Source organism: Thamnophis sirtalis, unplaced genomic scaffold, assembly GCF_051295495.1.
Source record: "Thamnophis sirtalis isolate CommonGarterSnake01/CBP01778 unplaced genomic scaffold, rThaSir2_p1.2 scaffold_2, whole genome shotgun sequence".
NCBI classification, from domain to species: Eukaryota; Metazoa; Chordata; class Lepidosauria; order Squamata; family Natricidae; genus Thamnophis; species Thamnophis sirtalis.
This window is the reverse complement of record NW_028261382.1, coordinates 54835050-54845290: the sequence shown is the minus strand read 5'-3', so window position 1 is coordinate 54845290 and position 10241 is coordinate 54835050. Positions and strand designations below refer to the sequence as shown.

Sequence of the window (10241 nt, the reverse complement as noted above, 5' to 3'; positions counted from 1 at the left end):
AAAGTTGGGGGACCCCTGAACTAAACTGCAAACTCCCCGGCGGACAGTCGGAACTCCACTTGTAAATGGTTCTGTCTGATCTTTCCCTCCTTCCCTTCAATAATTTGCTTTTTTTCCCCCACCTTTCTTCCCCTCTACAGGCAACAAGATTTATTCCGGGTCCTGAAAGCCTACACTCTGTATCGGCCGGAGGAAGGGTACTGCCAGGCCCAGGCGCCCATAGCTGCGGTGCTGCTGATGCACATGCCTGCCGAGGTGCGCTAGAATTCTTCTTACGGATGCTCCGTTCCGGGTCTCCTCCCTCTGGACGTGGCCTTCCTATTGCTCTTCCTCTGGCTGGACTAGGCTGTAGTAGCCTCTATCGAGTTGTTATTCTCTCCCGCTGAGAGTAAAAATAGCCGGGACTGGATTTCCTGCTGTAAAAATAAAAATTGGGGGAGTGGGTCTCCTGCTTGAGCAGGGGGTTGGACTAGAAGACCTCCAAGGTTCCTTCCAGCTCTACTGTCCTGTCCTGTCCCCTCCTCTCCTCTCCCCTTTCCTCTCCTCTTCTTCATTCTATTCTATTCCTATTTTCTATTCTTCTCTTATATTCTGCATTCTATTCCTATTTTCTATTCTCCTTTCCTATTCTCTTCTTCATTCTCTTCTTTCTATTCCTATTTTCTATTCTCCTCTCCTATTCTATTCTGCTCCTATTTTCTATTCTCCTCTTCTTTTATATTCTGCATTCTATTCATATTTTCTGTTCTTCTCTTTTCTCTTCTCTTCTGCATTCTCTTCTGCATTCTATTCCATTCCTATTTTCTATTCTCTCCTCTCCTCTTCTTCATTCTCTTCTTTCTATTCCTATTTTCTATTCTCCTCTTCTGCATTCTCTTCTGCTCCTATTTTCTATTCTCATATTCTGCATTCCTATTTTCTGTTCTTCTCTTTTCTCTTCTGCATTCTATTCTATTCCTATTTTCTATTCTCCTCTCCTCTTCTATTCTGCATTCTATTCCTATTTTCTATTCTCCTCTTCTCTTCTGCTCCTGTTTTCTATTCTCCTCTCCTATTCTCTTCTTCATACTCTTCTTTCTATTCCTATTTTCTATTCTCCCCTCCTATTCTATTCTGCTCCTATTTTCTATTCTCTTCTATTCTGCATTCTATTCTGCTCCTATTTTCTTTTCTCCTCTCCTCTTCTATTCTACATTCTATTCCTATTTTCTATTCTCCTCTTCTCTTCTGCTCCTGTTTTCTATTCTCCTCTCCTATTCTCTTCTGCATTCTATTCCTATTTTCTATTCTCCTCTTCTGCATTCTCTTCTGCTCCTATTTTCTATTCTCCTTGCCTATACCCTACCCTATCCACTGTAGTCCTCAACTTAAAACCACAGCTGAGGCCAACATCTTCATCGCTAAGCAAAATTAGACTTAGCAGTTAGTTGAAGTCCACACATCTTTCAAGTTGTCAAGTTTGAGAATTGCTCTCTTTCCTCTCCTTCAGGACAAACTCAATTATGTTGGAGTAATAATATTTTCTTCTCTCTTTCTCCCTCTCTCTCTCCCTCTCTCTCTCTTTCCCCCTCTCTTTCCTTCTCTCTCTCTCTCTCTCCAGCAAGCGTTCTGGTGTCTTGTGCAAATATGTGAGAAATACCTTCCTGGCTACTACAGCGAGAAGCTGGTGAGTGTTTCCTTTAGACCGTGTGTGTGTGTGTGTGTGTGTGTGTCGGGTCTCCAATCTTGGCAGCTTTTAGACTTGTGGACTTCAACTCCCAGCATTCCCCACCAACAAGTTCACAAGTCTTAAAGTTGCCGAGTTGGGAGACCCCTGCCTCAAACCCTGATGGAGGTCTGCTGGTTTCAGGAGAGCGAGGAAACAGTGCGGGAATGGTTTGTGTCAGACCTGCCCCAACTTGGTCCCTTAGCAAAGGAAGACCCTCGATTCCATTTGTAGCGAAAGGCATACTTTTACCAAGAGCCAGGTGGATTACAGTACAGCAAAGCCAGAACTGAAGTTCGCGCGCCAAAATTGCCCTGTTAACTTTTCCCCATCCAGTTCTTCTCCTCCCCTGGCCCTGTATTGTCCAATTATATTTGAGTAACCAATAAAGGACAATACTTGTAGCTCCGGGTTGAAATGAGGGGGGTCTTCGGTGCTCTGAGATTGCTTGTTTTCTTGAGGACGTTTCCTGACCCTAAGTACGTAACGTCATCAGGGCTAGTGCTATATTTGAGCAATGGTCTTGCTTTCTTCTCCCAGGTTAATGACCTTGAGGCTTTGCTTCTTCCCATCAACGTTAGTTTCACTTTCCCCTCCCTCCCGTCTCCCTCTAGCGAATGTAGTTCATGGCAGATTGACAGCTGGCGAACGTGGCCGAGGCAGAGTCAGCCCTCCTGCTCAGCCCGATCCAAGATCTTCCCTTCTCTTTCTCCTTCCGCGCAGGAGGCCATCCAGCTGGACGGCGAGATTCTCTTCTCGCTGCTGCCGAGAGTCTCCCCACCGGCTTACAAGCACCTCAGCAAGCAGAAGATCGACCCCATCCTGTACATGACGGAGTGGTTCATGTGTGCCTTCTCAAGGACCCTGCCCTGGAGCTCCGTGCTGAGAGTCTGGGATATGTTCTTCTGCGAAGGTACCGGGGGGGGGGGGGGGGCTTCTTCCAGTCTTTGTGGTGGGCTGGGGACGGGACGGGACGTGTTCCAGCCCCATTTGGGAGATGCCTCTGGAGGAGGTTGCTTCTCAGTGTTCAGCACTGCAGCCATGACATCTGGAAGGCCACAATGAGACTAATTGCTGGGGCCTGTTCGCTCCTCTTTTATTCCCTCTGGGAGGGGCCATTCACCATCCACCTGTGGCCTCACTCCCGAGTCGACCCCTGTTCTTTAGCTGTTCCCTTCCTCTGGCAATTCTGCACCTGTGCACACTGGGAACAGGCTCCAGCTGTTCTTCTGCATCACTGATGTCTGATTCTGAAGGCAGATGATAACTGGCATACGGCTCTGGCCCCCTCTCTGCCTCCGACGCAGAGCCCTCGTCTGAGCCTTCCCCAGACTCCAGGACCGGCCCAGGTTCCTCCCCAACCCTCCTCACTCTCTGAATCGGCTGCCACCTCCGCTGGCCACTGGCGGGCCACAACAGCCCTCTGGAACGCCCCACCTGTTGTCTCCAGGTGTCCCAGAGAGCCAAGGTGTCTCCTCTGCCAATCCTTCCCTCCCTGATCTCAGTTGCTGTCCCGGACAGATTCCAGTGGGGAGTGACTCTGCCCTACTTCTTCGTGCGCTGGGCCTTTTCCGGCCTCTGCCCTGTGGCTTTTCCCTCTGCCCAGCTGGCCACGCAGACACGTAAATCCCCGGGAGCTGCAAATCTAGGTCAGCAAAGCATTGAGGATGTTATTGAGCGCCAACTTGAGCAGGCAAGCAGGAAACTTTGGGGCAGCGGCAGTGCCCCCTGGTGGCTAGCGTTGTAATTGCAGTTTTTAACAGAGTAACAGAGATGGAAGGGACTTTGTGGGTCATCTAGTCCAACCCCCCCACCCAAGCAGGAAACCTTACACCATTTCTGACAGACGGCAGTCCAGTCTCTTCTTGAAAGCCTCCAGGGATGAAGCTCCCACAACTTCCAAAGGCAACTTCTGTTCCATGGGTTGATGGTTCTCCCTGTCAGAAAAATTCTCCTTATTTCCAGGTTGAATCTCTCCTTGGTCACTTTCCATCCATTGTTCCTTGTCTGGCCTTCAGGGGCTTTGGAGAATAGCTTGACTCCCCTCCTCTCTGTGGCAGCCCCTCAAATTGTGGAAGGCTGCTATCCTGTCTCCCCTGGTCCTTCTCTTCACTAGACTAGCCATGCCCAGTTCCTGCAACCGTTCATCCTATGTTTGAGCCTCCAGGCCTTTGATCATCTTAGATAGATTCAGATTAGCAGAGTTGGAAGGGACGTTGGAGGTCATCTAGTCCAACCCCCTGCCCAAGCAGGAGACCCTACACCATTTCTGAGAGATGGCAGTCCAGTCTTTTCTTGAAAGCTTCCAGGGATGAAGCTCCCACAACTTCCGAAGGCAACTTCTGTTCCATGGGTTGATTGTTCTCATTGTCAGGAAATTCCTCCTTATTTCCAGGTTGAATCTCTCCTTGGTCAGTTTCCATCCGTTATTCCTCATCTGGCCTTCAAAGATGCTTTGGAAAATAGGTTGACCAACCTCTTCTTTGTGGCAGCCCCTCAAATATTGGAAGATGCTCTCATGTCTCCCCTGGTCCTTCTCTTCACTAGACTAGCCATGCCCAAGTTCCTGCAACCGTTCATCCTATGTTTTAGCCTCCAGTCTCCTTGTCCTCTTTGACCTTTGAGGTCTTCTAGTCCAACCCCCTGCCCTGTCAAGACAAGTGGCAGTTCAGTTCACTTCTTGAAAGCCTCCAGTGATGGAGCACCCACAACTTCTGGTGGCAAGCTGTTCCACTGGCGAACGTTAAGCAGTTTCTCCTTAATTCCAGGTTGCTTCTCTCCTTGACTAGTTTCCATCCATTGCTGCGTCTCCTACCTCCCTGGGTGCTTTGGGGAATAGCTTGACCCCCCCCTTCTTCTTTTGAGCCTTAAATTTTGATGGCAACCGTCCTCTGAGTACATGCCAGTTGCCAAGCTTCTGAATTTTGATCACGTCTCTATTGGGGATGCTACAACGGTCGTAAGTGTGGAAAAACAGTCCCAGGTCTCTTTTTCCCCCCAGAGCGCATTGTAACTTTGGTGACTAAATGAGTAGTTGTAGGTTCGAGGACTAGCTTGAAAGGGATGGGATTTAAACGTCGTTACCTTCCAATTCCCGTCCTCTCTTCACAGGCGTCAAGATCATCTTCCGAGTGGGCCTTGTCCTCCTGAAATACACCTTGGGTTCCTCGGAGAAGTTGAGATCCTGCCAAGGGCAGTACGAGACGATGGAGCAGCTGAGGGCCCTGAACCCCAAAATCATGCAGGAGGCTTTCCTTGTGCAAGAGGTAAAACCGGTTCAGCCGGATGCCACTCTCCTCTTCTGTTATAGCTAGGGTGTGTGTGTGTGTGTTGCATTTTTGCTGAGAAATAAATGAAGGGAGACTAGTATAGATCTATTTCAAGCTATTCAGCTCTTGTCAGCCAGCCATACCCTTGCTGGGATTCGAACCTGGGCTATTTTACATGTTAGGCACTTTTAATAACCTCCAAGCCACTAGCTCTCTTCCTATGTATCTATCTATCTATCTATCTATCTATCTATCTATCTATCTATCTATCTATCTATCTATCTCTTTCTATCTATCTATATCTATCTATCTATCTATCTATCTATCTATATCTATCTATCTATCTATCTATCTCTATCATCTATCTATCTATCTATCATATATTTATCTATCTATCTATATCTATCTATCTATCTATATCTATCTATCTATATCTATCTATCTATCTATCTATCTATCTATCTATCTATCTATCTCTATCATCTATCATCTATCATCTATCTATCTATCTATCTATATCTATCTATCTAATCTATCTATATCTATCTAATCTATCTATCTATCTATCTATATCTATCTATCTAATCTATCTATCTATCTATCTATCTATCTATCTATCTATCTATATTTATCTATCTATCTATCTATCTATCTATCTATATTTATCTATCTATCTATATTTATCTATCTATCTATATCTATCTATATCTATCTATCTATCTATATCTATCTATCTATATCTATCTATCTAATCTATCTATCTATCTCTATCTATCTATCTCTATCTATCTATCCATCCATCCATCCATCCATCCATCCATCCATCCATCTATCTATCTATCTGAGATTCGATCTGCCAAACTGCAGCTAGCAGACAGCTGAAGTAGCCTGCAGTACTGCGCTCTTAACCACTGTGCAGCTATACAATAATTAGAGGATGAAATACGTACAAGAATTGAATACATAAATATATAAAACAGAATAAAAGGACGTAAAATTATATTTCATAGCTGGAGGTTTTTTTGGGGAAAAAGACTGGTCAGCCACCGGTCTGAAAAGGTCTAGAGCAGTGTTTCTCAAGCTTGGCGACTTCAGCTCCCAGAATTCCCCAGCCAGCTATCCTGGAGCAGGGGGTTGGACTAGAAGACCTCCAAGGTCCCTTCCAGCCTTAGGATTCTCTGATTCAACATCCTTAGAAGAATAGCAATAGCAGTTCGACTTATATACCGCTTCATAGGGCTTTCAACCCTCTCTAAGCGGTTTACAGAGTCAGCATATCGCCCCCACAGTCTGGGTCCTCATTTTACCCACCTCGGAAGGATGGAAGGCTGAGTCAACCCTGAGCCGGTGAGATTAGAACCGCTGAACTGCAGATAACAGTCAGCTGAAGTGGCCTGCAGTACTGCACCCTAACCACTGCGCCACCTTGGCTCTTCATAGGGAACTGGACAAGTTTTGGGAGGCCGAGGGAAGCTTGGGGCGGATGAGTTATTTACATGCTGGCATCAGTGCTTCCGGCGTCTGTCCCATGTTTGGGGAAACCACCTGGATGCCCACCTCTCCTTTTGTTCCTCCAAGGTCATAGAGTTGCCAGTGACGGAGCGCCACATCGAGCGGGAACACCTGATCCAGCTGAAGAAGTGGAAGGAGACCCACGGAGAGCTGCAATGCAAGTGCCCTCCCCGCTTCCACGGCGCCAAGGCCATCAGGGACTCTGAGCCGTACCCCCACGGAGCCCTGGAGCCCTCTCCTTCCATCATCCTGCCCCCCGGGGCCACCCTCTCCCCCAAGGGCCGCAAGAGCAAGCCGCGGAAGGGCGCCCCCAAAGGCCCGGTCACCGCCGGCCACCAAGCCAACGGCCCTTTCCCCGAAGAAAACGGATCTTTGCTGGAGCCCGACTCTTCCCCTCTCCATCGGTCCAAGGAGAGCCTTAGTTCCCAGGAGAGCGAGGACACCTATCTGTAGGGGTGGGGATTGCACTTTCTAGATATATCGCACACACACACACACACACCTCTCTCCCTTCTCCCAGACTGTCCCAGTGAGACTCTCTTGATAGGAAAAGGGCAGCTGGGTTTGTATGGAGGGGGGAGAGCAATTTGTCGGAAGGCAGGCGGGTAAGTATTAGGCCTTCCGATGGCCGAAGGAAGCAATCCTGTGTGACTTTGGCACCCCTTGGCACTCGTTGGAGTGTCTCTGCTGTCCTCTGCTCTGGCGGGGGGAGACATTCTCGAGGCCTGGGGACCACTGAGGTGCCCCCCTCCCTTTGCTTCAGGGGGGAAAAGTTAGATTGGCCAGAATCACACAGGTATAGAAACATAGGAAAGGGAAGTGGGCTACCTATAGATCACTAAATTACAGGTGTGGGTTTGGCTCAGTCTAGGAATAAATGGAGGCCGTCCCTTTAACTCTGACCCTGCCCTCCTCTTCCTCGGTGGGACGAAGGGCAAAAAGCTCCTTGATTCCTCTCCCAGCAGGGGGGGGACTGTGTCCCACTTTCCCTGCGTCCAATTGCCCTTCGCCCTCGAGTCTTAACATTCCACCCTCGATCCACCCGTGAGCGGAGAACCCGTTGGTCTTCTCTCTCAGATGCTACTACCTCTCGGCCCCTCTCTGGCGACTTCCGAAAACCCACCACCGGCTCTTGTCACAACCAAGCCCAAGCGATGGGAGCTGTAGTCCCATCCGGAGCTTCACCCCAGCAACAAGGTTCTCCAGACGCGACCGTCACCTTGGCGCCCCGGTTAGGGGGGGTGGGAGCTCTAAGTTGAGCGGACGGAGTTAGGCGGGGGGGGGACCCTAACTCCCTGCCTCGTTCTGTCTCGTTGCGCAGGAAGAATTTTGACTTGGCGGGCCTGTTTGTCCTTCCGCTCCCCCGCGCGGCCCACCGCGGGACCCATTTCCGCTCGCAGAGACGGCATATCCAAGGCGCGAACGCTTCTCTCCTCGGGGCCGCTGCTCAAAAGTCAGCCCGCTAAAAGGAAATCCTTTCCTGCTTTAGCCACGCCGTCTTGTTTCGTGTGACCAAATCCCCCATATGCTGTATGGACCAGAAATGCTGATTTCCTCCCCCACCCCACCGCTACCCGCCCCCCTGGTTCTGGACCAGAAGGAGCGCTGGCCGAACATTCCGATATTTGCATATGATTTTTTGCAAGCGGTTTCAGCTGCCCGTCCTCTCCTCTCAGATTCCAGCGCTGTGGTTTTTCTCTTTTTAAAAAGCACTCCGTTTTCCAGGACACTAAAAAAATCCCCCCTTTATTATTATTATTATTTTTTCTCCCACCCGTCTTTAGCCAAAATGGCGACAAACTTGGTTGGCCTCTCGTTTTGTTGGGGGCAACTTTCCCCAAGTTACAACTGAGTTGCTCGGAGTGGCAGAAAACCTCTGGCTCCATCCCTCCGTGATGCTAAGGCCCCTCCCTAAAACGACGTGGAAAATATTAACGTCTAGGGGTTGTTATTTTTTAGCCTCTTGTTAGCCATCCGGCTTTCCTTTTTCTTTATTTCCCCAGCGCACACAAGAGTTTAATTTTTGCAGGAAGCCAAAGTCGGGGTGACGGGAGCGTCCGTGGTTTATTAAGGAGGTGCAGGAAGACCCTCCCTCCCCCAACTTCCCCCTCCCCTTTTGTGGCATAAACTTGGTTAGTTAGGGGAGGCGCCAAGGAACACTTACAAAATAAAAAGAAATTCTTGGCGTAAACAAAAATGTATATTTGGGGGAGGAGTGCTACACACTCTTGTTTCCTTCTCCCGCACCAGATGACGGCCAATGGGTAGGATTCAATGTATGTGGATGACGATTATTTTTTAAATCAATTGCTGGAGCTGTTTTGTACCAAGAGGCGAAATAAAACCGGAATTATGTAAATCTTGTGTGCGATTTGACTGGGATGCCGAGGAGGGGGAAAGGGGGTGTCAATTTTGGCGAGACCCAAACGAGGAAGGCCCCTTTTCTAATTGACGGGTGTTATGAAGAGGCCAAAGTTTTGGGGTGCCGCAGCTCGCTTCCCGAGAAGTTATTCACGACCTCAAAAGAAACCCTCTGAAACTTGGCTAGCATAGCTGAGCAAAGAACACATCACTAAATTCACATTCAGGCCGTGCTTAACTGTTGTGGCCCTCCAGGGACCAATAGAGCTGGTGGCAGATTCAGACAGCGAGAAGGGTTGGGGAGGAACCTGGGCCAGTCCTGGAGTCTGGGGAAGGCTCTGAGGAGGGCTCTGTGTTGGAGGCGGAGAGGGGACCAGGGACATCTGACAATTATCAGCTGCCTTCAGAATCAGACAACAGTAAGGCAGAAGAACAGCTGGAGCCTGTTCCCAGTGTGCACATGCGCAGAGTTGCCAGACGAAGGGAAGAGTTAAAGAACAGGGGTCGACTTGGGAGTAAGGCCACAGGTGGACGGTGAATGGCCCCTCCCAGAGGAAATAAAAGAGGAGCGACAGGGGAGTGGAGTTTGCAGGAGGCCATTAGTTCACTTCATTGGTTCGTGACTCTCCAAGACTCCGTTAAGTTATGCAAATATCAGCCTGGCAGCTCTCCAAGCCAGATAAGGTCTGTGACCGTAAATCCTCCCTTGAAAGACTTTGCTGGATGTGAATGAGCAGAATTCACAGTCAATTCGTAAAAGGGGTTTTGGTCGGGACAAGGAGTTGGCTTCAGGCTCTGGTGAAGCCGAAGAAATGGCTCCCCCTGCCACAGGTTCACCATGACGGCTATAGGATCTCCTGCTTGAACAGGGGGTTGGACTAGAAGACCTCCAAGGTCCCTTCCAGCTCTGTTCTGATTCTAGGCTGGCTCAGTCTCTTCCTCCACCCCTTCAAATTTACTGATTCCACTAAGATGCTTAGTGTTATTGCTTTGTCTCGGATTAGCTGTTATGCCCTTCTAGCTCCTTGGCTTTTGAGGGGAGAAAAAAGATGTGGTTGATCTTGGCATGCCGTGCCAGAGGCACCATTCTCTCTCCCCTGTTTTCTTAGCAAGGTTTGTCTCTGCGTGCAGCCTTGGCGTTATCAAGATTGCCTCTGCATGCAGCCTTGGCGTTATCTTCCCCTCCATTGGTGTCCGGAGCCTCGGAATCCCAAATTGCTTTTACAGCCGCTTCTCCGCCATAGGAAACCTCAATCTGCCCTTGGCTGGCCAATCTCCAGTTCTTCTGGCCTTGCAATCTCCCCGTTGCTGAGCTGTGTTTTGCACCCGGCTGGCAAAGGGCCCACAGGTCACAGGGCTGCTTAGAAGATAAAGGAGGAAGCTTGAGAGTTAGG

The 10241-nt window shown here is 49.1% G+C and overlaps 1 protein-coding gene across 1 annotated transcript in view; it reads left to right on the top strand.

Moving 5' to 3' along the window:
- The window catches only part of TBC1D10A (TBC1 domain family member 10A), a 40053-nt gene extending 31208 nt beyond the window's left edge, over window positions 1–8845 (top strand). The window contains exons 5-10 of the mRNA XM_087705635.1: window positions 141–255; window positions 1601–1666; window positions 2429–2618; window positions 4817–4971; window positions 6553–6941; window positions 7808–8845. Coding sequence (XP_087561761.1) covers window positions 141–255; window positions 1601–1666; window positions 2429–2618; window positions 4817–4971; window positions 6553–6939 — 913 coding nt within the window. The 3' untranslated portion in view covers window positions 6940–6941; window positions 7808–8845. The remainder of the gene's footprint in view (window positions 1–140; window positions 256–1600; window positions 1667–2428; window positions 2619–4816; window positions 4972–6552; window positions 6942–7807) is intronic.
- The last annotated feature ends 1396 nt before the right edge of the window (window positions 8846–10241 follow it).